This window comes from Delphinus delphis, chromosome 4 (genome assembly GCF_949987515.2).
Source record: "Delphinus delphis chromosome 4, mDelDel1.2, whole genome shotgun sequence".
Taxonomy (NCBI): Eukaryota; Metazoa; Chordata; class Mammalia; order Artiodactyla; family Delphinidae; genus Delphinus; species Delphinus delphis.
In genome coordinates this window covers 132,305,381-132,332,757 of record NC_082686.1, presented here as the reverse complement: position 1 = coordinate 132,332,757, position 27,377 = coordinate 132,305,381, and the positions used below count along the sequence as shown (strand labels likewise).

The following is a 27,377-nucleotide window of genomic DNA, read 5'->3' as shown; positions in this document are numbered from 1 at the left end:
GGTTGCTTCGGGTTTTTTTAATTTAATCTTATATACAGTAATATTCATTTTGTGGTATACAGTTCTATGCATTATGACAAATCCATTTCATGTATCTTCTACCACAGAACCATACAGTACAACTCCACACCCCAAAATGTATCTTGTGCAGCCCCTTTGTAGTCACCCCCTACCCCTATCCCCAAGCTGTGGTAACCATGGATCTGTTTTCCTCCCTATAACTTCATGTTTTCCAGAACAGCATATATGTCTGACTTATCTGCCCCACCCTACTCAACTACTCTGCTTTGGCTACATCTGGTGTCACCCCCTCCAGGCCTTCTTCCTTATCCACCTGCAAGCTGGCCCCCCATCCCTGTCACAGGGCACACTGTCTCACTGCACTGAAATCATCTGTTCACTGGTCTGTCTCTCCCACTAGACTGTGGTTTCTTAGAGAGTACAACACATCTTATTCGTTTCTGGAATTTTCATTGTGCAGCACATACTAGTCAGTTGAAAAATTATTCTGCTTGATCTTAAATATCTTACCTTGCATGTGTTTAATCTACAGGCAACTACAATTTATAAGAAATGGAGGAAATTCTCAGGTAAAACCAGCCAGGACCTTGTTTTTAAAATGATAAGCAAATCATCTGACTAAAACCTCTGCTGTGTTCCCATCACCTCCAGAGGTTTTAATGCCAAGTAACAAAATGCTGACAACACTTGAATTTTCTTTAATGAAGGACACTCACATTTTCAAATCAGCCAGCCAGAGTTGAGACAGAAGCTGTAACTGATAATTAGGTTATTCAGACAGATTCCAGACTGGGATGGGCCACAAGTTCAAAGCTGCCCTTCTGACCTTTTAGCAAATTGGCAGAAAGTAATAGGCAGACATAGTTTCCTGAAACTATGTGTGATAGATTTGAGTTGGAAACACAATTTTATTTATTTCACGTGCTTAAAAAAAGAAGTAAATTCTCAAAGGTCCTCAGTTGATCCAAACTGTATTAGAGAGGGAGGGTTAAATTATAGTACACTAAATGCAGTTTACAAAACACAAAAGATAGGCAGATACCTGCTTTGTAGAGGATGAATTTTAGGAGACTTGGGCAGCTTAGAGGCCTCAATTCCAAGAAGTTGGACAGCACCATTATCAGACGCTATGGCTAAGTACTGGGAACCCTGGCAGAATGTGAGTGTCTTGACACGTCCCCCAATTCGGCTATACGTAAGAATAGACCTGCACAAAAGAAAAGTAAGACTGCGTTTCTGAAAAGCCACAAGAGTATTATTATTGCTGATATTAAATAGCCACATGACTGTTAACAAACAAAAAGTACTACTCTGAGGTCTGTTTCACTCCTTGACCTCATAACAAAAACAATAATCCCCCTCAAAAGCACTGGTACAAAATCACCTTTTCTTCTGATATTTTTTAATGGCCACCTTCACACACTTCTCTCCAATCACAGAAAGACTGTCCATCCTCCTTTGCAGCTGGAACTCCCATACTTGTGGCCCTGACCCAGTTCTCCTTCCTCTCTGCAATTCCTAAGTCCTACTCTTACCCCTGCAGTTATTCTATAATCCCTCAGATGCAGCCTGGCACAGCAGGAAAGGCACTGGCTTTGGAATCAAAGGGCTGAGTTCCACTTCTGACGACCCATATGATCTAGGTCAAGCCATTAACCTGTTCTGCATCTCAGTTTACTCATTTACAAAACAAAGACTGCCCAATTTATGCAACTGGGACAAAGTGTAAATAACATATAAGTCATAAAACATTCATTAATGCACAATATTATTATAATATTCAGTCTCTCTCACACACGGTGACCTCTCAAGCTGCCTATCCTCCTTAAGTTTCACCGCCAAACTTCTTGACCCTGACCTACACAGGGTGCCTGCCTCCCTTCACCACAAAGTCCCTCCTTCACTGCCCCCCCGCAAGGGCTGCATACTCAGCCTTCTAAGGGGCCATTCCCCTAAAAGGCCACAAGCCCCTAATCACCAAATTTATTCATCTCCATCTTTTGTAATTTATTTAATTTTATTATACAAATTAACACATATTAAATATACAAAAATTATTGAAATACAGAAAATACAGAAAAGTAAAACCATACTTCTACCACACAGAGGAACACTATTGACATTTTCTTATATATCCTTCCAAAGAGTTTTCTATGCATATTACAATATATTCATATTTGCTTTTCAAATTAATATGGAATCATATTTTATGTATTTTTAATTAATCATGCCTCTCTAGTTCACTTTTTGTTAATAGCAGCTTTGCTGAAATACAATTTGTAGACCATAAAGTACAACATTTTAAAGTGTATAATTCAGTGACTGGTGTAGCATTCATCAGTATTTCATCCCTTTTTGTGCCAAAATAATATTCCAGTGTATGGATACACCACATTTGTTTATCTGTTCAATGGCTGATAGACATTCTGGTTTCCACTTTTTGGCTTTTATGAACAATGCTACTATGAACACTCGTTTATAGATTTTCATGTGAACAAATGTTTTCAACTCTCTTGGGTTTATAGCTAGAATACCCAGAATAAATGAAACTGCAGGGTCATAAGGTAAATCTATGTTTAGCACTTGAGAAACTGCCAACTTTTTTCCAAAGTTGCTGCATCATTTTACATTCCTACCAGCAATGTACAAAGGTGCCAATTTCTCCACATCCTCTCCAGCACTGTTATTGTCTTTTTTTTTTTTTTAACATCTTTATTGGGGTATAATTGCTTTACAATGGTGTGTTACTTTCTGCTTTATAACAAAGTGAATCAGTCATACATAAACATATAACATATGTTCCCATATGTCTTCCCTGTTGCGTCTCCCTCCCTCCCACCCTCCCCATCCCACCCCTCCAGGCTGTCACAAAGCACCGAGCCAATATCCCTGTGCCATGCGGCTGCTTCCCACTAGCTATCTACCTTACTGCGTTTGTTAGTGTGTATATGCCCATGACTCTCTCTCGCCCTGTCACAGCTCACCCTTCCCCCTCCCCATAACCTCAAGTCCGTTCTCTAAGAGGTCTGCGTCTTTATTCCTGCTTTACCCCTAGGTTCTTCATGACATTTTTTTCTTAAATTCCATATATATGTGTTAGCATACGGTATTTGTCTTTTTCTTTCTGACTTACTTCACTCTGTATGACAGACTCTAGGTCTATCCACCTCATTACAAATAGCTCAATTTCGTTTCTTTTTATGGCTGAGTAATATTCCATTGTATATATGTGCCACATCTTCTTTATCCATTCATCCGATGATGGGCACTTAGGTTGTTTCCATCTCCGGGCTATTGTAAATAGAGCTGCAATGAACATTTTGGTACATGACTCTTTATTGTCTTTTTGATTATAGCATTCTAGTGGGTGTGACGTGGTAACTTGCTGTGGTTTTGATTTACATTTCCCTAATGACGTGGAATATCTTTTTTGTGTACATATTGGTCCTATTTGGAGAGAAATCTACAATTACCCCTTCATATTCTTGGGGGAGTGGTTCCACGACCCCCAGTGGATTCCAAAATCAGTGAATGCTCTAGTCCCTTACAGTCAGCCCTCTGTATCCAAGGGTTCCATATCCAGAGAAAATATTCTATCCATGGCTGACTGAATCTACAGAACCCACAGGTATGAAGGACCGACACTATCTGAATCCTCTGCTTTTCAATTGAGTTGTTTTTTTATTGTTAAGAGTTCTTTATACTCAGGGTACTTAAACATATGATTTTAAAATATTTATCGCATTCTGTGGGTTTTCCTTTCGCTTTCTTGACAGTGTCCTTTGAAGCACAAATGTTTATAATTTTGATGAAGTCACATCTATTTTTTGTCACTTGTGCTTTTTGATGGTATATTTCAGAAACTCCTGCCTAATCCAAGGTCACGAGGAACTACATGCTTATGTTTTCTTCAGTTTTATAGTTTGGCTCTTACATTTAGGTCTATGATCCATTTTGAAAACTTCTCTGCAAACTCATTCTTCTGCATGTGGCTGCCCAGTAATCCCTGCACCATCTTTTCAGGTTATTCTATCCCCCATTCAACTGTCCTGGCACCCTTCTCAGAAAACAGTGACCATAAATGCACTTCTGCATGTCAGTTCTAGCCCACTGATTAATATATTTATCCTTATGCCAGTAATACAGTGTCCTGACTGCTGTAGCTTCGTAGTAAATCTGGGAAGTGTGAGTTCTCAAACTTTGTTCTTTCCTAAATTTTAAGACTGTTTTGGCTATTTAAGTCCTTTGCATTTCTTTATGAATTGTAGGATCAGAATGTCAATTTCTGCAGAAAGAGGCAGCTGGAAATTTCATACAGATTTCATAGAATCTGAAGATCAACTGGGATGTCTTTCCACTTATTTAGATCTTCTATAATTTTTTTTTATATCACTTCTTTCAATGATGTTTTGCAGCTTTCGCTATTCAAGTCTTGTGCTATTTTGTTAAATTGATTCCTCAGTACTTTATTCTTTCTGATGCTAGAGTAAATGGACTTGTTTCCTTTATTTCATCTTTGGATTGTTCACTGTTAGCAAACAGAAATCCAACTAAGTTTTGTACACATAAATACAACATAATCTTCTATTCTGCAACTTTGTGGAACTCATGTTAGTTCAAATAGGTTTTTTTTTAACATCTTTATTGGAGTGTAATTGCTTTACAATGTTGTGTTAGTTTCTGCTGTATAACAAAGTGAATCAGTTATATGTATACATATGTCCCCATATCCTCTCCCTCTTGCGTCTCCCTCCCACCCTCCATATCCCACCCCTGTAGGTGGTCACAAAGCACGGAGTTCATTTCCCTGTGCTATGCAGCTTCTTCCCACTAGCTATCTATTTTACATTTGGTAGTGTATATATGTCAATGCTATTCTCTCATTTCGTCCCAGCTTACCCTTCACCCTCCCCATGTCCTCAAGACCATTCTCCACATCTGTGTCTTTATTCCTGTCCTGACCCTAGGTTCGTCAGAACCATTTTTTTAATATATATTTCATATATATGTGTTAGCATATGGTGTTTTTCTCTTTCTGACTTACTTCACTCTGTATGACAGACTCTAGGTCCATCCACCTCACTACAAATACCGCAATTTCATTTCTTTTTATGGCTGAGTAATATTCCACTGTATATATGTGCCACATCTTCTTGATCCATCCATTGGTGGACACTTAGGTTGCTTCCATGTCCTGTCTATTGTAAATAGTGCTGCAACGAACACTGTGGTTTTGGATTATGGTTTTCTCAGTGTATATGCCCAGTAGAGGCATTGCTGGGTCATATAGTAATTCTACTTTTAGTTTTTTAAGGAACCTCCATACTGTTCTCCATAGTGGCTATATCAATTTGCATTCCCACCAACAGTGCAATATGGTTCCCTTTTCTCCACACTCTCTCCAGCATTTATTGTTTGCAGATTTTTTTCACGATGGCCATTCTGACTGGTGTGAGGTAATATCTCACTGTAGTTTTGATTTTCATTTCTCTAATGATTAGTGATGCTGAGCATCGTTTCATGTGTTTGTTGGCAATCTGTATATCTTCTTTGGAAAAATGTCTATTTAGGTCTTCTGCCCATTTTTGGATTGGGTTGTTTCTTTTTTTGATATTGAGCTGCATGAGCTGCTTGTACATCTTGGAGATTAATCCTTTGTCAGTTGCTTCATTTGCAAATATTTTCTCCCATTCTCAGGGCTGTCTTTTCATCTTCTTTATGGTTTCCTTTGCTGTGCGAAAGCTTTTAACTTTCATTAGGTCCCATTTGTTTATTTTTGGTTTTATTTCCATTTCTCTAGGAGATGGGTCAGAAAGGATCTTGCTGTGATTTATGTCATAGGGTGTTCTGCCTATGTTTTCCTCTAAGAGTCTGATAGTGTCTGGCCTTACATTTAGATCTTTAATCCATTTTGAGTTTTTTTCTATACGATGTTAGGGAGTATTCAAACTTCATTCTTTTACATGTAGCTGTCCAGTTTTCCCAGCACAACTTATTGAAGAGGCTGCCTTTTCTCGACTGTACATTCTTGCCTCCTTTATCAAAGATAAGGTGACCAAGTGCATGGGTTTATCTCTGGGCTTCCTATCCTCTTCCATTGATCTATATTTCTATTTTGTACAGTACCATGTTGCCTTGATTACTCTGGCTTTGTACTATAGTCTAAAGTCAGGCAGCCTGATTCCTCCAGCTCCATTTTTCTTTCTCAGGATTGCTTTGACTATTCAGCATCCTTTGTGTTTCCATACAAATTGTGAAATTTCTTGTTCTAGTTCTGTGAAAAATGCCATTGGTAGTTTGATAGGGATTGCACTGAATCTGTAGATTGCTTTGGGTAGTAGAGTCATTTTCACAATGTTGATTCTTCCAATCCAAGAACATGGTATATCCCTCCATCTGTTTGCATCATCTTTAATTTCTTTCATCAGTGTCTATTTTTCTGCATACGGGTCTTTTGTGTCCTTAGGTAGGTTTATTCCTAGGTATTTTATTCTTTTTGTTGCAGTGGTAAATGGGAGTGTTTCCTTAGTTTCTCTTTCAGATTTTTCATCATTAGTGTATAGGAATGCAAGAGATTTCTGTGCATTAACTTTGTATCCTGCTACTTTACCAAATTCATTGATTAGCTCTAGTAGTTTTCTGGTGGCATCTCTAGGATTCTCTATGTTTAGTATCATGTCATCTGCAAACACTGACAGTTTTACTTCTTCTATTCCAATTTGGATTCCTTTTATTTCTTTTTCTTCTCTGATTTCTGTGGCTAAAACTTCCAAAACTATGTTGAATAATAGTGGTGAGAGAGGGCAACCTTGTCTTGTTCCTGATATTAGAGGAAATGGTTTCAGTTTTTCATCATTGAGAACAATGTTGGCTGTGGGTTTGTCATATACGGCCTTTATTATGTTGAGGTACGTTCCCTTTATGCCTACTTTCTGGAGAGTTTTTATCATAAATGGGTGTTGAATTTTGTCAAACGCTTTTTCTTCACCTATTGAGATTATCATATAGTTTTGCTCCTTCAATTTGTTAATATAGTTTATCACATTGATTTTCATATATTGAAGAATCCTTATATTCCTGGGATGATAAACCAGACCTGATCATGGTGTATGATCCTTTTAATGTGCTGTTGGATTCTGTTTGCCAGTATTTTGTTGAGGATTTTTGCGTCTATGTTCATCAGTGATGTCGGCCTGTAGTTTTCTTTTTTTGTGGCATCTTTGGTTTTGGTATCAGGGTGATGGTGGCCTCCTAGAATGAGTTTGGGAGTGCTCCTCCCTCTGCTATATTTTGGAAGAGTTTGAGAAGGATAGGTGTTAGCTCTTCTCTAAATATTTGATAGAATTCGCCTGTGAAGTCATCTGGTCCTGGGCTTTTGTTTGTTGGAAGATTTTTAATCACAGTCTCAATTTCAGTGCTTGTGACTGGTCTGTTGATATTTTCTATTTCTTTCTGGTTCAGTCTCGGAAGGTTGTGCTTTTCTAAGAATTTGTCCATTTCTTCCAGGTTATCCATTTTATTGGCATATAGTTGCTTATAGTAATCTCTCATGCCCCTTTGTATTTCTGCAGTGTCAGCTGTTACTTCTCCTTTTTCATTTCTAATTCTGTTGATTTGAGTCCTCTCCCTTCTTTTTCTTGATGAGTCTGGCTAATGGTATATCAGTTTTGTTTATCTTCTCAAAGCACCAGCGTTTAGTTTTACTGATCTTTGCTACTGTTTCCTTCATTTCTTTTTCATTTATTTCTGAACTGATCTTTATGATTTCTTTCCTTCTGCTAACTTTGGGTTTTTTTTGTTCTTCTTTCTCTAGTTTCTTTAGGTGTAAGGTTAGGTTGTTTATTTGAGATGTTTCTTGTTTCTTGAGGTAGGATTGTATTGCTATAAACATCTCTCTTAGAACTGCTTTTGTTGCATCTCATAGGTTTTTGGGTGGTCGTGTTTTCATTGTAATTTGTTTCTAGGTGTTTTTTGATTTCCTCTTTGAGTTCTTCAGTGATCTCTTGGTTATTTAGTAGTGTATTTTTTAGCCTCTATGTGTTTGTATTTTTTACAATTTTTTCCTGTAACTGATATCTAGTCTCATAGCATTGTGGTCAGACAAGGTACTTGATATGATTTCAATTTTCTTAAATTTACCAAGGCTTGATTTGTGACCCAATATATGATCTATCCTGGAGAATGTTCCATAAGCACTTGAGAAGAAAGTGTATTCTGTTGTTTTTCGATGGAATGTCCTATAAATATCAACTGAGTCCACCTTGTTTAATGTATCATTTAAAGCTTGTGTTTCCTTATTTATTTTCACTTTGGATGATCTGTCCATTGGTAAAAGTGGGGTGTTAAAGTCCACTACTATGATTGTGTTACTGTTTATTTCCCCTTTTATGGCTGTTAGCACTTGCCTTATGTATTGAGGTGCTCCTAAGTTGCGTGCATAAATATTTACAATTGTTATATATTCTTCTTGGATTGATCCCTTGATCATTATGTAGTGTCCTCTTTGTGTTTTGTAATAGTCTTTATTTTAAAGTCTGTTTTGTCTGACATGAGAATTGCTACTCCAGCTTTCTTTTGATTTCCATTTGCATGGAATATCTTTTTCAATCCCCTCACCTTCAGTCTGTATGTGTTCATAGGTCTGAAGTGGGTCTCTTGCAGACAGCATATATATGGGTCGTGTTTTTGTATCCATTCAGCCAGTCTATGTCTTTTGGTGGGAGCATTTACTCCATCTATATTTAAGGTAATTATCGATACGTATGTTCCTATTACCATTTTCATAATTGTTCTGGGTTTCTCTTTGTAGGTCTTTTCCTTCTCTTGTGTTTCCTCCCTAGAGGAAACATTTGCTGTAAAGCTGGTTTGGTGGTGCTGTATTCTCTTAACGTTTGCTTGTCTGTAAAGCTTTTAATTTCTCCAATGAATCTGAATGAGATCCTTGCTGGGTAATCCTGGTTGTAGCTTTTTCCCTTACATCATTTTAAATATGTCCTGCCCTTCTGGCTTGCAGAGTTTCGACTGACAGATCAGGTATTAACTTTAAGGGGATTCCCCCTTGTATGTTATTTGTTGCTTTTCCCTTGCTGCTTTTAATATTTTTTTTTGTATTTAATTTTTGATAGTTTGATTAATATGTCTTGGCATGTTTCTCCTTGGATTTATCCAAGGGGAAGTATGGGACTCCCTGTTCTTCCTGGACTTTACTATTTCCTTTCCCATGTTAGGGAAGTTTGCAACTATAATTTCTTCAAATATTTTCTCAGTCTCTTTCTTTACCTCTTCTTCTTCTGGGAACCCTAGTATTTGAATGTTGGTGCATTTAATGTTGTCCCAGAGGTCTCTGAGACTGTCCTCAATTATTTTCATTCTTTTTTTTCAGTAGTTATTTCCACTCTTTTATCTTCCAGGTCACTAATGCATTCTTCTGCCTCAGTTATTCTGCTATTGAGTCCTTCTAGAGAATTTTTAATTTCATGTACTGTGTTGTTCATCATTGTTTGTTTGCTCTTTAGTTCTTCTAGGTCCTTGTTAAACGTTTTTTTTATTTTCTCCATTCTCTTTCCAAGATTTTGCATCATCTTTACTATCATTACTCTGCATTCTTTGTCAGGTAGACTGCCTATTTCGTTTTCATTTGTTTGGTCTGGTGGGTTTTTACCTTGCTCCTTCATCTGCTGCATATTTGTCTGTCTTCTCATTTTGTCTAACTTACTGTGTTTGTGGTTACCTTTTCGCAGGCTACAGGCTCATAGTTCCCATTGTTTTTGGTGTCTGCCCCCAGTGGGTGAGGTTGGTTCAGTGGCTTGTGTAGGCCTCCTGGTGGAGGGGACTGGTGTCTGTGTTCTGGTGGATGGGGCTGGATCTTGTCTTTCTGGTGGGCAGGGCCGCATCCAGTGGTGTGCTTTGAGGTGTCTGTGAACTTAGTATGATTTTAGGCAGCCTCTCTGCTAATGGGTGGAGTTGTGTTCCTGTCTTACTAGTTGTTTGACATGGGGCATCCAGCACTGGAGCTTGCTGGCCACTGGGCGGAGCTGGGTCTTAGCATTGAGATGGAGATCTCTGGGAGAGCTCTCGCTGATTGATATTACATGGGGCTGGGAGGTGTGTGGTGGTCCAATGTCCTGAACTCAGCTCTCCCACCTCAGAGGCTAAGGCCTGACACCAGGCTGTAGCACCAAAACACTGTCAGCCACATGGCTTAGAAGAAAAGGGAGAAAAAAAGGAAGAAAAGAAAATTTTAAAGTAATAAATTAAAAAAATTATTAAAATTATATTTTAAAAATACAAAAAATAGAACCAAACCAATAACCAAATCCACCCATGATAACAAGCGCTGAAGACTAAACTAAGATAAACGTTAAGAATCAGAAACACATCACTCACAGATAGCAAACCCCAAGCCTACAGTTGCTCACAAAGTCCACCAATTTGGGGATGATTTGTTGTCTATTCAGGTACTCCATGGATGTAGCGTACATCAAGTTGTGGGCATTTAATCCACTGCTCCTGAGGCTTCACGGAGAAATTTCCCTTTCTCTTCTTTGTTTGCACAGCTCCTGGGGTTCAGCTTTGGTTTTGGCCCCAGCTCTGTGTGTAGGTCGCCCTCAGGCATGTGTTCCCACTCAGAGAGAAGGAGATTAAATCAGTGGCTGATTAGGGGACACTTGCTCATTCAGGCCAGAGGGAAGGAGGGGTACAGTAGTTATAATTGGAATGCGGGGCGAGCCTGTGGCAACAGAGACCAGCATGACGCTGCAACAGCCTGAGGTGCACCATGTGTTCTCCTGGGGAAGTTGTCCCTGGATCACGGGACCCTGGCAGTGGCGTGCTGTACAGGCTCCCCAGAGGGTGTGGATAGTGACCTGTGCTTGCACACAGGATTCTTGGTGCCTGCGGCAGCAGCGTTAGCATTTCATGCCTGTCTCTGGGGTCCCAGCTGATAGCTGTGGCTCATGCCCATCTCTGGAGCTCATTTAAGTGGTGCTCTCTGCCTTCTGTGGGCCAACAGGGAAGGAATCCCCTCTCCTCCCGCACCCCGAAACAATGGTCTCTTACCTCTTAGGCAGGTCTAGACTTTTTCCCGGACTCCCTCCTGGCTAGCTGTGGTACACAAGCTCCCTTCAGGCTGTCTTCAGGCAGCCAACCCCAGTCCTCTCCCTGGTATCTGACCTCCAAAGCTGGAGCCTCAGCTCCCAGCCCCACCCGGCCCGGCGGGTGAGCAGACAAGCCTCTCAGGCTGGTGAGTGCTGGTCAGCACCAATCCTCTGTGCGGGAATCTCTCCACTTTGACGTCTGCACCCCTACTGCTGCGCTCTCCTCCGTAGCTAAGAAGCTTCCCCTCCCGCCGGCCCAGCCCCCATCTCCACCAGTGAAGGGGCTTCCTAGTGTGTGGCAACTTTTCCTCCTTCACAGCTCCCTCCCAGTGGCACAGGTCCCGACCCTATTCTTTTGTCCTGTTTTTTCTTTTGCCCTATGCAGGTACATGGGGATTTTGTTGCCTTTTGGGAAGTCTGAGGTCTTCTGCCAGCATTCAGTAGGTGTTCTGTAGGAGTTGTTCCACATGTAGATGTATCTTTGATGTATTTGTGGAGAGGAAGGTGATCTCCACGTCTTACTCCTCCACCATCTTGAAGGTCCCTCCGTTTTTTTCTTTTTACTGCTTAAGACAGTCTATATACAGGATCATACTGTCAGCTAAGTTTTACTTCTTCCTTTTCAATCTGCATGCCTTATATTTCTTTTCCTTATCTAACTACCCCCACGGAGAACCTCCACTACAATGCTGAATGAAAGCAGTGAGAGTGTACATTCTTATCTGGCTCACCTTAGGGGAAAGCTTTCAGTCTTTCACCATCAAGTATGAAGTTAGCGGGCTTTTCATAGATGTCCTTATCAGTAGTTGTCTATAATAGTTTGTTGAATCGTTTCTACTCATAAAAGGGTGTTAGATTTTTATCAAATGTTTTATGAGAGTCTTTTGAGATCATATGTGGTCTTCATCCTTTACTCTATTAATATGATATATTCATGGATTGATTTTCATATATTGAAAAGGGTTTGCATTCTTGGGATAAACTGCACTTGGTCATGGTATATAATCCTTTATTATGTTGAATTCAGTTTACTAGTATTTTGTTCAGGATTTTAATGCCCATATTAACTATGGGTCTTGGTCTGCTGTTTTCTTGTGATATATTTATCTGGTTATGGTATCAGGGTAACACTGGCCTTATAGAATGAGTTAGGAAATGTTCCCTCATCTATTTTTTGTAAAATTTTTTGAAGGATGGGTGTTAATTCATGAAGCATTTGGTAGAATTCACCATGAAGCCATCTCAGCCTGGGTTTTTCTTTGTGGGAAGTTTTTCTTTTACTTACTAATTTAACCTTTTGTTTTAGGTCTATCCAGATTTTCTATTTGTTCTTGATTCACTTTTGACAGGTTGTATCTCTCTAGGAATCTAATCTGCCCATTTCATCTAGGTCATTTAATTTGTTGGTATACAGCTGTTCGTAGTATTCCTCGGTACTCCATAGTAGTGTACTCAACAGTAACAACCCCTCTTCCATTCCCAATTTTAATAATTTGAGTCCTCTCCCTTTTTTTAATTGGTTATTGTAGAAAAGCTTTGCCAATTTTGATCTTCCCAAAGAACTGACTTTTGCTTTTGTTGGTTTTTCACCTTTATTTTCTATTCCCTATTTCATTTGTTTCCTCTTTAGTCTTTATGATTTCCTTCCTTCTACTTGCTTTGGGTTTACTTTCTCTTTTTTTCCTAGATTTTTAAGGTTAAGGCTAAGTTACTGATTTATGATCTTTCTTCTCTTTAAATACAGATGTGTACAGATATAAATTTCTCTTTGAACACTCCTTTAACTGCATCCCTAAGTTTTGGTATGCTGTGTTTTCATTTTCAATCATCTCAAAATATTCTCTAGTTTCCCTTTGAACCACTGCTTATTTTGCCATGTGTTGCTTAATCTCCACATACCTGTGAATTTTCCAAACTGCTTTCTGTTACTGATACCTAGTTTCATTACACTGTGGTTAAAGAACATATATGTTGATATGGCTCAGTGCCTTTAAATTTATTGAAGCTTGTTTTCTGTCCTAGATATGATTTAACCTGGAAGTGTTCCATGTGCCCCTGAGAAGAATGTGTATTCTGCTGTAGCTGGGTAGAGCGTTCTATAGTTGTATGTTAGAGCTGGTGGGTCTGCAGTGTTGTTCAAGTCTTCTACTGCCTTGTTGATCCATCTATAATGAAAGCAGAGTACTGAAGTCTCCAACTATTACTGTTGAATTGTCTATTTTCCCCTTCAATTCTGTCAGTTTTTTCTCCATTCGGGGGCTCTGCTGTTAGTGGCATTTGTTTGTAATTGCTATGTTTCCCTGACACGCTGATGCTTTTGTCATTATAAAATGTCCTTGTCTGTCTCTAGTGTCAATTTTTGTGTTAAACCTTATCTTGTCTGATATTAGCATAGCTGCTCCAGCTGTCTTTTAGGAACTGTCTGCATGAAGTATCTTTTTCTTCAGTCCTTTTACTCTCACGCTGTGTCTTTGAATCTAAAGTGTTGTCTCTTTGGACAACACATAGTCATATTTTGTCATACTTTCTGCCAACTCTGCTTTTTTACTACATTTAATGGAATTACCAATAAGGTAGGACTTATGTGTGACATTTTGCTATTTGTTTTCTCTGTGTCTTACATGGTTTTTTTTTTTTTTGGTTGTTGTTGCTCTTCTATTCCACCACTGCTGCCTTCTTTTGTGTTAAAAAGATATTTTCTAGTACACCATTTTAATTCCCTAGTTTCTTTTACTATGTGTTTTTGTGTTTTACTAAATGTTCTTAAGTGTTTCTTTCAGTGGTTTCCCTGGGAAATACAATTAACGTCTAAAAACAATCAGATTAATACCAACTTTGCTCCAATATATCTGTTCCCTCCTCCCCTGTCTGTACTATTAACGTAATACAAATTACACCTTTATATATTATAAGCCCATCAATACAGTTTTATAATTATTTCTTTATATAGTCTTCTCTCAAATCAGACAGCAGGTAAAAAGAATTACAGAAAAAAATAATTTGTACTGTCTTATATTCACTCATGTATCTACCTTTACCCCATGCTCTTTATTTCCTCATGTGGTTCAAGTTAGTCTCATGTCCTTTCCTTTCAGCACAACAGATTCTTTTTAGTATTTCTTTTAGGGAAAATCTGCTAACAATAAATTCCCTATTTTTATTTAACTTGGAATGTCTTAATTTCTCCTTTGTTTCTGAAAGACAATTCTGCTAGATATAGAATTATTGATTGACACTCTTTTTCTTTCAAGACTCTGAATACATCATCCCACTGACTTCCAGGCTCCATCATTTTCTGATGAAACGTCAGCTGTTAACCTTACTGAAGATCCATTGTACGAGATGAGTCACATTTCTCTGCTGCTTCAAAATTTTCTCTGTGTCTTTCATCAATTTGCCTATAATGTCTCTAGTATGGCTCTCTTTGATCTTTATCCTACTTGGAGTTTGTTGGGCTTCTCAGATGTGCAGATTAATGTTTTTTGTCAAATCTGGGGGAGTTTCAAACACTTTTTCTTCAAATATTCTTTCTGCTCCTTTTTCTCTCTCCTTGCCTTCTGGGACTCCTATCATGTGTATGTTGGTTCCACAGGTCTCTGAGGCTCTGTTCAGTTTTCTTTATTCTTTTTTAGTTTTCATACCTCTGAATGGATGTCAAACTGATCTATCGTCAAGTCTCTGGTTTATTCTCTTGCCAGTTGAAATCTGCTGTTCAGCCCTAAATTTTTCATTTCAGTTACACTTTTCAACTCCAGGATTTCTGCTTATCATTTCTATCCCTTTGACATTATCTATTTGTTGAGACATTTTTCTCATACTTTCCTTTCAACCCTTTAGACATGGTTTCTTCTAATTCTTTGAACATATTTTTAGTCACTAATTTAAAGTCATTGTCTAGTAAGTCCAATGTCTGGGATCAGTGAGGTACTGTTTCTATTACCTGCATTTTTTCCTGTGTATAGGACACACTTTCTGATTTCTTTGCTTGACCTGCAATTTTTGTCCAAAACTGGACATTCTAATTGATATGTATCAACTTCGGAAATAATATACCAATGTTGTTGCTGTTTGTTTAATGATTTGCCTGGACTAATTCTACAAAGTCTGTATTCTCTCTCATGTGTGGCCACTGAACTCTTTGTTCAGTTAGATCAGTGGTCAGCTAATGACATTTCCTTACATCTCATGAACTGATAAGGGCTCCAGCCTTTGTTGAGGCTCTCTGTGCTCGCTGTGGCACACCTTCAGCAAAGCAGTTTACAACTTGGCCTTATCCTTCATTTCCTGCTTGCACAGAGTCTCAAGGTCAGCCAGAGGTGAGAACCTGGGGTCTCCTCAGTTCTTTCTTGGGCTTGTGCACAACTGTGCAAGTGCATGTGGTCTTACACATATCCATGAATACATCCAAACTTTTCAAAAGGCCCCTATTGATATCTTACTCTTCCTTTAAAGTTTTTTGTCAGCCTCTTATGAGCTACAACTGGAAATGCCACCTCAGAGAGCTGCAATGTTAAACAAATACCACCAATAATTTCAACAAATGCCCTATGGGTAGAGTTTTTCTCCAAGAACAAGGCAACGGTCAGGTGAAATAAAGATAGGCCCTGATTATGGAGCTTTTCAGCAAGCTGGTCAAATAGTGACAATTCTCTGGAGATGGGGTTTTGGGGGAGTTCCAAAGCCATTACAACCCTACCAGTGGCTACTTAGCTGTTGGTTTTCATAGTTACTGTAGTTGTGGGACTTAGTCTTCAAAGCCATCACAGAGCTTGGTAGTGGGGGATGAAACTGGGACCACATACATGGCTCACTGTTCTGAGAGTCAGCTGTTTTTCTTGAATAACAATTTTCAGATTGATGTAGGACTTTTATTTCTAGAATTCTGAAAAAGTTGATTTTGAGTTTTTGCCAGTGTTCTCACTGTTTTTATAGAGGAACAGATTTTTTTAAAGTCCTTACTCTGTCATTCTAAAAACAGAAACCCTACGTGGGTTCTTAAACCTACTTCTCAAACCTATATTTCCACACACTGTATCAATATATTCCATATCAAAAAATGTATTTCCACAACAATCACTTATTTATCCATTTTCACCCCCTACTGTTGAACTTTTGGTCTGCTTCCAGTTTTTTACAATTAAAAAGAAAGCCAATCTGAACAGCCTTAAAACTAAATCGCTGAGTTTATTCTTAGTATCTCCTTAGGATATGTACATCATAAAGGCTTGTAATATATAATGCCCAAAAGTCCTCCAGGGATTATGGGTGTATGAACTATACTTCACCAAAGGGCACTGTGTGAGAACACCCAAATGCTTTACTAGGCTTTCATGCCACTTGGTTTTTTTACTGCATTTGAGAGCTGTTTATAAGCCCCTTTCTTAAACCCTCTCTTCTGTTGCAGTATGACATAACTTAAATGGCTTCTTCTCCCTTCTTTTCTGACTACTCACTTCCTGTCCCCAAAATTCAATTTTGTAAAATTCAGGCCTCAAGCCTCCTCAGGTCTTTATAGCCCTTTAGTTCAGCGTAGTGATAGCACTCAAAAATTTCAGCTTCCAACACCATCTATGACTCTAAAATATGTAATCTTAACACTGATAACTTTCTTGCACATGCTTCATATTGTTTCAACTCTTCATTGGGACAAAACTCCACTTAGATGTTTTACCATCAAATTCAGCAAGTATCAAATACATCAATCTTCCCTAAAACTGAGAAGCTAAATGAGCCAAAAATGGGGTTGCACAAAAAGTGTATATGGAAAAGACAGTTTAGAATACTACAAAGGATTAAATTGAAAAATATCTATGTAAAAGTGTAGAAAAACAGCAATTTTTCAAGAATTAGTCCACAGGGGACAAACTAAAAGTTTAAGTCAAATAAGAAAGAGGAAAATGGCAGAGCCAAGATCCAGATGGCCTAAATCACGAATCCAAATTCAATGAGAAAGTAAGAATTGGAAACTGGGTGGTCAGCCAACATAATGCATAAGGGAAAAGCCTCAGTAGTCAGAATGTACTAGTAGATTTCCTAAGAAAATATAATATCACTTCTGCTGCTCTTTCCCAGCCACCAGCTGCTCCCCACATGGTTCTAGCAATAATAATGGCTTCCTTCTCCCTCATCAGTTCACAAAGTCATGTGATGAAGCCAACACTTTCTATTCCCTTCCCCTCCTCCCCTCCCTGGACCTAGAATGAAGCACCTCCAAGCCAAGGCCTACTGCAGTCCACAAACAAGAGAGCAGGTATTACAGCAAAGCAAGAGAGCAGCTGTGGCCAGAGGGAACCCAATCTCCTAATCATCATACAAACTTCCCAAAGACTACAGTTACTGTCAGCTAAATTGCCGCATTTTCTGGTATACCACTGCCTAAAATATGACACTGGGATACAGAAGGCATGGCTCTGTGATAAAGATCATTTGGAATTAACAAGAGAGGTTTTTGCAAAGTTAAGTTTACTCCAGTCAATTAAACTCACCCTCCTAATAAAAGCAATAATGAATGCAACTAACGATGATAGTAACAAAGAACCACTTGGAAAATAATATTCAGAAGAGGTTTTTAAAATATTAATCAAAATGCTAATAATGGTGGGGGAAAATCAAAAGAATGGTTGTAGGCAGGGAAGAGGCAGGGATTTCATGCAAAGGAACATGAGGGTTCGTCCTGGTTACATCTGTATCTTGAGTGTGGTTTAAGCTGCACAGGTGTGTGTATTTGCTGCAACTCATGGAACGTTTAAGATCTGTGTACTTCACAGAGTATGAATTTTATACCAAAAAAGAAAAGGAAAAATATAAACAAATATTAACAATATGCACGCTGAAGTTTTTAGGGGAAGTCTCCTCATGTCTACAACTCACTTTGAAACACATTTTTAAAAGACGAATTGATAAGAGGATGGATAATTATATGACATAGCAAATATAGTAAAATTATTAATTATTTAGAATCTAGCAGCAAGCATATGCTTGTTCACTGCAAAACTCAACTTTACTTGAGGTTTGAAAATTTCATAATAAAATATGGACAAAAAATTGCTACATGGAGCCAGGATTCTTTTACTGGTTTTCGATTTATGTTCTTACCAATGCAATGCCAAGACAGAATGAACATGAAAAAGAGTTAAGCATGTTGTAAAAATATAGAGCTCTTTTTAAAAAATAAACAGAACAAAATCATATCAGGTTGATAAGGAGTAAACTTTTGAATTATTTTAGTTTATCAAAGATATTTTGTTGTTTGACCATTTTGTAGTTAACTCTGGTCAATGAACTGATAAGGAGAAAAGCACCAAAGGTTCCCCACATCTTTTCATGTACATAAGATTCAATTTTGATTTCTAGTAGCTTTCTTTTCAGACCCAGACCAAACTAGGCACAGAACAAATATGAATATCAAGTAGGGAGATAACTATAAAGTTGTACAAACCTAAAATAATTCTTATAATCCCACTTATCATAATCACATCATGCATATTTGAAGAGTCTTAAAGATTTCAATAATTACTTCTCTCTTGACTACTCCAGTGGGTCATGTTACAATATGTGTTGTCCTTACACAGCTGGACACTCCATCATTTTCTGACTCTTCCCATATGCTCATACTCCCTCTAACCCATTCAGCAAATCTTGATGGCTCCACCATCAAAACATACCCAGAATCTGATCATTTCCCACTACTTCCCCCTCTCGCTCCATTACAGAAAAAGCCTCCTAATACTTCTGCCCTGCACCTCTTCAGTCTATTCTCAACACAAGAGCCAGAGTAATTCTGTGGAAGTTTAATTCAGATCATGTCTCTCCACCGCTCAGGACTGTCCAAAGGTTCCCATCTCACTCAAAGTCAAAGTCCAAGTCCTTCACAATAGCCTGCAAGGCCCTGTATAATTCAGGCCCTCTGACCCTCTTTCCCACTCACACAGACCTTTCTGCTCTTCCTCAAACATGCCAAACATCTTTCTGCCTCAGAACCTCTGAAGCCCCTGTGTCTGCTCCCTAGAATGCTCTTCCCCAAGACATCCACATGGCATTTTATCTCACCTTTGTCAGGTCTCTCCTTAAATGACATCTTCTCCGTGAGGCAGCAGATGAGTTCTTTAAACTCTACTCTACCCAACCTACTGCATTCTCTCTCTTTTTGCCAAATTTTTCTCCATAATGTATTTTACCATCTAATACACTATATGTTTTACTTATTTACACTGTTTATTGTCTGTCACCTCCCACTAGAAGGAAAGCTCCACAGAACATGTATTTGTGTCCATTTATCATTACTGTATCGCTGGTACCTAAAATAGCACCTGTCATGGAATGAGCACTCAATAAATACTTGCTGACTGAATGGATGGATGATTGGACTCTCCACCTATGCATAGGTTACCTGGTGGTGGTGGTCTTCCCCTCCATCTTCTGACTGTTCCAGATTTTCACTGTGCCATCATTTGAACATGTGGCAAAAAGTGAATGTTCGTCAGAGACTCTAATGCGGTTCACAGCAGATTTGTGTTCATGAAGATGTGCAACTAGTAGCCCCTTAGGCCGCCACCCTAAGGAAAAGCAAAGGAGTGTGTCTTAAGTTGCAGTTTACAAACACAATCTTTCCTTCACCCCCAGCTACAAGCACCAACAGCCAACAGGAGAACAATCATAAGAACTAAACAAAGGGTCCCAACAGCTAGCCAGTTCAGAGTGCCCTACTGGACTATGACAGATACTATCGCCTATGGAGAAAGACACCCATGTTCACATAGCCTTAGAAAGACTGCACTGGGCCCTTCTCCAGTGTCTGAGAAGGCACAATAGTCACCTGCTACCCAGAAAAACCCTGACTACTTGTTTAATAGCAAGAGGTAATGACTACCCTGACCTAGAGAAATCAGGCACTAGGGAGGCAGCCCAGTCCTGAAAGCCTCGAACACCCACCACACCCTCATGTGTGACCTTGGGGTACTTATTTAAACTCTGTGAGCTTCAATTTACTCAAACGTAAAATGAGGGGGAAATTACTTAACCCAAAGGATGACTGTATTGGTAAATGAGATATAAAGAGTCTAACACTGTCCCAGGGCCACAGTAAACACCCAAATGTTGATTTATTTCTTCCCTACCTGCAATCATTTATTCTGTGATATCAACAGGTTGGTATAAACAGTACTATAAATTATAGCCTCAGAATGCCCAAGGATTTTCTAGTACTTTCTTTATGACATCTGTACATTTCTGTTTATGTATATTCTTTTTGTGTATAATTAATTTCCTCTAATAAATTATAAATTCCCTGAGGCCAGAGAACTGACTATGTCTTATTCATTCTGAATCATTCACAATACCTAGCATAGGTCTTTGCATATAACAATCTTCAATGTTTGATAAATAAACTTTTATATTAGGCATAACATTTAATATTAATCAATTTTAAAATAAAACAAAACAGAAAGCTATGCTGAAGATTATACTGTATTGGGAGCAGCACTGTGCCTAACTAAGTAATAATAAAGTCATTTTAAAATCAACTTATTTCTTTTACTAAGAAACAAAAATGAAACCAAGACCACTGCCCAACCTGGCATACTCAACGATAGAAAAATGTTTCCCCTTGGATCTCTAGCTCAAATGTGTGGAAAGAACAGCTGAATGCGATTTCTAAGGAGGATATGCTGAATTTGAGAATAATCAAAAACACTTTGCCATGAAGTCTAGATAATCTAGCAGGCTAGGTTGAACATTTCCCCCTAGAGAAAATCAATTTCACACAACCACTCAAGTGTGGAAAGAAAAAATCAGAAGCCCAACAGTCACTGCACATTTCCTGAACCACAAAATCTGACACCTTTTCTGGGATTACTGAATAAAATGTATAGCTCCATTTTAAAATGCCACTTATAAAGACAGATTCTATCATAAAATAGTGTGTGGTCAACTTTTTTTGTTTTTAAAGCAGGGCTGGTAAATCATATTGAACTATATTACAGAAACAACTTAAACATTCCAGGATATTTATTTTCATAAAAAAAATTTATGTGACTAAAGATGCCACTTACCACTTAATAATATTTCTAAAATCTTTAAACCATTGCTCTCCACCAGAATTTTCCCCGAGTTCACAATGGAAGCCCGTGGGGATTCACATGACTTTTCAGTCTCTACACATAAGCACACTATACATTTCTTCTCAGTTTTCAAGCTACATTTTTATTATTAAAATCTATACAGAAACTCATTAAAAATGTTTTTAAAAATCTGCCAATCCAATATCAAAGACTAGCTCCACCATATAACACTAGGCATGTCTGTTAACACAGTGAGATACAATTTTCATCTGAAATATCTCTAAGTTTCTTCTAAATCTTCTCAGAATACAGAAGTGCTTTCCCCAAAATCTTAATGTTGATGATTGCTGAGTGATGGTTATAGGTGATTTTGTTTTCTTTCTAAAGCACCCATTATTTTCTAAATGTTTTTACCTTTTTGTTTAAATAAAATTAATATTAAACCCTTCAGAAATAAAAAGCCAGAATTTACTCTAAGAAGCCTGACATTCAATGAGAAAGTGGCATGACACTAAGCAGGTAGGTAAAACCTAGTGCTCTAAATGGGGAACATGGACCACAGACAGGACAAAACAGTAGGTTACTGGCCTAAAAGGCACTGCCACAGCTAAGAAGATCCAAATTTCACAAATAATGACTTGGGATTTCTCACTTATTGGTTCTCGTGTGGGCTTTCAAAGTGACAGTTTTGTTCCCACTTCCTTTGCCTTGTAACTGATTATCAGTTTCTTCCATCAGATTCCAGGCTCTGGCACCTGGGCTGGAATACAACTACCTATCAATGGCACATTTACCAGGTGGTGGCGGTTTACTCTCCCACTCAGCATTTTCCATCATCTGCTTAGCTATCCTCTCGGCATTACACTGCTCCCGTTTCTGTTGTATGAGTTGCTGAAGCTCAGTTTTACACGTTGTGATCCGAATCTGGTAGGTGGACGGTAAAATTGTACTACTTAAAACCTGTATTGTTGGTTTTCTATTTTGGACGTTTGTCACTTCTGGAACCTGCAAAACAAAAAGAATATACATATTTGTGTCACAAGCAAAGTGTATTTGATGATAAAAATGCACCCATGTTCTCTCTATTCATTACACCAGCCTTCTGTCCTTATTAATGTACCAATTTTTAAATCCATTTAAATACAAGGACATTTTTTTCAATGAAAGTCTAGTTTAAATGCAGTTTAACCACAAGTTCCAGGACTCTATATTTTAAAAAAATTATCAGTGTAGCAATAATGTTAAACAAAAATCCTCATTAATTTAACTGAAGAGAATTTTAATTTATCAGTTGGTTCAATTCATATTTTTCAATTAAAATATAATTGGCTAGGGAAGAGTTACCTCAAATTACAAACTTACTTCAAATATATCAAAATCATGATGACATTTCTCACACAGAGCAAACTTGGGCCTTTTCTTCCCAGAAGTATTTTTGCTATTTTACAGATATAATTATGTTATATTAGAAGAAGAATAAGAAGATTTTAAAGGTTCACTGCAGCCTAATTAGAATAACAGTTTATAATGACATCTTCAACCCACAGTTTCAGACCACTTTATTGGTGAGTACTCTAAAACGAGACCTTTTTGGTGCTTTCAATACTAGACCTCCCCTTAGCTATAAAGTTAAAGATAAACCTCTCTTAGAAAGAAACAGATCCTCCCTAAAGGACAAGTCACTGTATTGATTTTTCCAGTACAGTACACAGCCTTTAAACATCCAAAACAGTAGAACGGGATCCAAAGACAAAAGGTGCTCTACTGCCTGGATGATGATACCTGTGGAGAAGTCGACAAAGGGGCACAAATGCCAGCAGAGGACTCGGAACGAGGCGGCTTCCCAGCCTGAATCACCTCCTGGTCACTCCCTTTAGGTAGGGCCTGTGGGATGCTTGGTGGTTCCAGTGACCCAAACATGCTTTTCCACTCTTCATTTACATTTGAGTCTTGTTTTACATGTTTTCTAGCTATGAAAAAAGATTCAGAATAATCTACAACAAATATGTGCTTTTATTTTTCTTTGTGGGGGGAGGGGGACAGCAATGGACTTCATGTGCTATTTGTTCTTTATGATGGCCAATTTATTTATATTTACATATAAACTTGTTAGCTCTCATTTCATCTCTGGGGCAGATGGACAGATGCACTCTTTCAACAGCGTTAATAATTAGACCTAATTGCTTCCTAGTTTCCCAAGGCTAGCTCAATTTCAACTAACCACTTTATCTGAAGAACCAACAACAAAAACAACTTTTTCAAATGTCACTGACCACACTGCTAAATATGACCTCTCTATATCCAGTATCAGTTACATGGGGGGGAAAAAAGAATAAAAAGTCAACTGCAATACGGTCACCTCCTGACTACAGATAGATGAGAAACGCTTTTTTCAAAAACTCTGATTATAAAAAGTACACTAAGTAACAAAGTTTTGGCATTCCAATATGTAGCATGAATTGCTCCCATAACTTTGTAAACCTCATAAACTATAAAGTTGAATGATATATTACTATATTATTTTGCAAAAATTAAATAATACATACTGTTTCACAACTTGCTTTTTCTCCTAATTAATTAATACAGCTGAACATTTAACCATTCTCCTATTAATGGACATTTCAATTATTTCCTTTTTCACTGAGAACATTCTTATACATATTTCTTCACATGTCTGTCAGCGTTTCTATGAGAAATTTCCAATGGTGAGTCAAATAGTAAAAAAAAAAAGAATATGTTCAATTTATAATCTCACCAACAGTGAGTGAAAATGCCCATTTCCCTGCCCCGTTGCTAACACAGGCATCATCAGTCTTTGCTAATCACATAGGCAGAGAATGGCATCTCATTTCTATTTGCATTCATTTAATTGTTGACCTTTCAAACATGTGTATTTCTATTCTTCTATCACTTGTATGTTCAAATCCTTCCCTATTTTTCTTTCGGATGCTTGCAGTTTTTCTTATTAACCTGTATGAATACTTTACATTTTATGGCTGCAAACCATTAATAATTAAGTTGCAAATACTTTATTCCAAGTTCAGCAGTTAGAAGTTTTTTTAAATGTAATTCGTCAGCTGCCCTCAAAATCTGATACTGGAATAGAGGGATCTTAAAATAGAGGGATCCATGTGCTTGGAAGTGAGTGTATCTCCAAAAAGGGTTAAAGGAAGAATGCGTGAGATCTTAAAACCCTCACACAGAGTCAATGTCACTGTCACAAAAGCCGACAGTTTTAAATCTCAAGACTTCAAATGGTGAAGGTGTCTCTAGTCTCTCCTTTGCAAGACTATTCTTTTCAATTCACTGGGCGTTACCTACTAGCGACAAGCTAGGAAACTTTACCTCATTTCATATAGACTATTGGCCTTGGGTTGGTGTTTAAAGGACTAAAAAACAGAATTTCACCTTCAATCATATACTTCCACAGAAGCAAGAGGAGGGCTTTGGAGTCAGGCTTTGGTTTGAATTCTGACTCTGACACATACAGACCTGTGAATTTGGAAGGTTATTTAATTTCTTAACTGTTAGTCCACTTCTCCACTCTTCCTCCCCCAAATCTTCCTACTATGTAATGGAGTCACTCACTCACTATATTTGAAAGTTCTATATCTGGGAAATGTGACTTTTTAGTTTTACTACTAATCAGCTAAAACTAGCCTTATGAAATAACTAATAATAACAAGCTAAACATACACACACATAAATGTACTAACCTCGCTTGTCATCTGGTTCCTGTTTGGTTTTAACAAGATCAACTTGTCTCCCAGTTATGCCTAAGGCTGCCAGGTCAATTACACCTTTCTGACTACTATCATGGAGATGGCTCTGGTCCACTATATTGGCCTTTGCTTTGTTAGATTTCATCATGAAGTCTTTCAGTGCCAAGAGTTTGTCTTCCTCTTCCTCCGTCATTCCCTAAAACCAAATGAAACCATATGTCCTAGGGGTTTTTTTTTGCAAGTAATATCAGGCCTCAAAATGACTGACAGCTGAAGGGTCAAACCACTCAGTTTAAACTTTCAGAGTCAATGTAAAATGAAGCAAGCAAAGGCAAGAGAAACAGAAATTTATCAATAAAGAACAACATCTCATAACTCTGATCTCCCAGACACTCTCCCTCTATTGTGGCATCTTCTACCTTGTATCATGATTTATATCTTAACATTCTTTCTAAAAGGCGACATTCAAATATAATTCATCTTTGAAATCTCCAAAGAACTTAATACAGTGCCTGGTAACTAGCAGATCTTTAATATATAACTTTGAATAAACAAACATTTAGTATCTAAACAAAAATTCTGGAAATATAATATGAAGCAAAAGAAAGTGTATGTACTTCAACTTGGTCCCCAGATGTGTTGAGGATACGCAGTGTGACACTGTTGTGAAGGCACTGTGATATATAAAGCATTCTGCACACCTCAGGGACTGACAGGCAAATGTAAGAAACACACCCACCAGCATTCCAGGGTAACAGAATGACTGGAGTCAGGTTACCTCGGTTCAAATTCCAGCCCCATTACTTACAATCTGTATGACCCTGGGCAAGCTACCCACTTTCTCTGGACCTCTATTTATCTATAAAATGAGGATAATTACTAGCACCCATCTCATACGGTTATTATCAAATTTTAATAAGTTAATCCACCCAAGACACTTCAAATTGTCTGACAGCTAAAGAATACTAATTTAAATAACAAATTCAATGTGCAACTTAAATATTCTGGTACATGGACAGTTCTGCATTTTCTTAACTTTCCAACCATCCACAGACTCCTCTAGAATGTTTTTATTATGCAAACGAAAAAAAATAAAATGACAATTCCCTAAGGCCTCGATATAAAATCCCTCTAAAACTGCAGTTTAAGATAATAGTCACAATCTGCTGGCACAAGAGGACATAAACTCTAGAAAGTCAGAAAGCTAAGAAATTCCTTGTTTCTTAAAATAACATTAAAGTAGTGATACAATAATTATAAGGGATCCTTGACTGAGTATTTTCCAATATTAACCTGAAATTCATTTACTTACACTTCTCCTAAAATTTGCCCAGACAATCTTACAGCTGTGGTAAGAGTTCTACTCTTTTTTTTTAGTCTATGTTTCAGCTCACAAGGAGGCTCTGCTTTAGTCCACACAAGGGAAGGCCATCATAAGGCCATAATGAAGGCTGAAGTGGAGAGATACCGCAACCATGGAGGAGCTCTGAACATATTTTGCAGAGCAAAAGCAGCCAGACACAAAAGTCACATATCATACAATCCCACTTACATGAAATATCCAAAACAGGCAAATTCATAGAAACACAAAGTAGATTTACTGGTTGCCAGGGGGAGAAGCAAACGCAGAAATGACAACTAACCGGAATGGGGTTTCTTTTTAGGCTGATGAAAATGCTCTGGAATTAGACAGTGGTGATGGTTTCACAACTTTGTGAATACACTAAAAACCAGTGAATTGTACACTTTCAAAGAGTGAATTTTATTGTGTGTGAATTATATCTCAATAAAAAATGTTAGAAGTGCACCATCAAAAAAAGAAAAAACCCTGACAAGTACAATTACAAGAAAGGAAAACTGAAGGACAAGTCATTCATGAGTCTAAATTAAAAAAATTAAAAAAAAATAAGTATCAGCAAACGAAATCGACTGCAAAAAAACATTTTGCGTAATATTTATATTACTTTATATTATTTAAATTGAGTTTATTATTTTTATGTATTTTACAATAAAAGTGTATTTAAATATAAATATAATATGCTTAAGTTGTGATTAGTCCAAAAATCTAGGTATAAAAGGTTGATATGACATAGGAAAATCAGTATAGTTAACCACATTAACAATATAAAAAAAAAACATGCAATGATCTCAATAAAGAAAAGACATTTGATAAAATTTAACATTCTTCCACAATAATCCTCTTAGCAAGCGAGAAATAGAAGAGAATTTCCTTAATCTAATAAAAAGATTGTACCAAAAAAACTATTAACAAACATCACACTAAATAGTATAATGTTGAGAATTTTCCCACTGAGATGAGAAACAAGACAAGAATGCCCACTATCACAAATTCCATTTACACTACACTGAAGATCCTCCTCATTTAAATAAGGCAAGGAAAACAAAAGGATTCACATAGGGGAAAAATGAGTAATATTGTTACTACTATTCACACATGGTAGGACTGTGAATGTACAAAC

At 37.7% G+C, this 27,377-nt stretch overlaps 1 protein-coding gene across 1 annotated transcript in view; it reads right to left on the bottom strand.

The window, feature by feature from the left end:
• PIK3R4 (phosphoinositide-3-kinase regulatory subunit 4) overlaps positions 1 to 27,377 on the bottom strand; it is a 74,212-nt gene that overhangs the window by 9,199 nt on the left and 37,636 nt on the right. The window contains exons 11-15 of the mRNA XM_060011478.1: positions 24,892 to 25,093; positions 22,958 to 23,145; positions 21,970 to 22,180; positions 19,507 to 19,672; positions 1,064 to 1,228 (exon numbers count right to left, since the gene is read on the bottom strand). Coding sequence (XP_059867461.1) covers positions 1,064 to 1,228; positions 19,507 to 19,672; positions 21,970 to 22,180; positions 22,958 to 23,145; positions 24,892 to 25,093 — 932 coding nt within the window. The remainder of the gene's footprint in view (positions 1 to 1,063; positions 1,229 to 19,506; positions 19,673 to 21,969; positions 22,181 to 22,957; positions 23,146 to 24,891; positions 25,094 to 27,377) is intronic.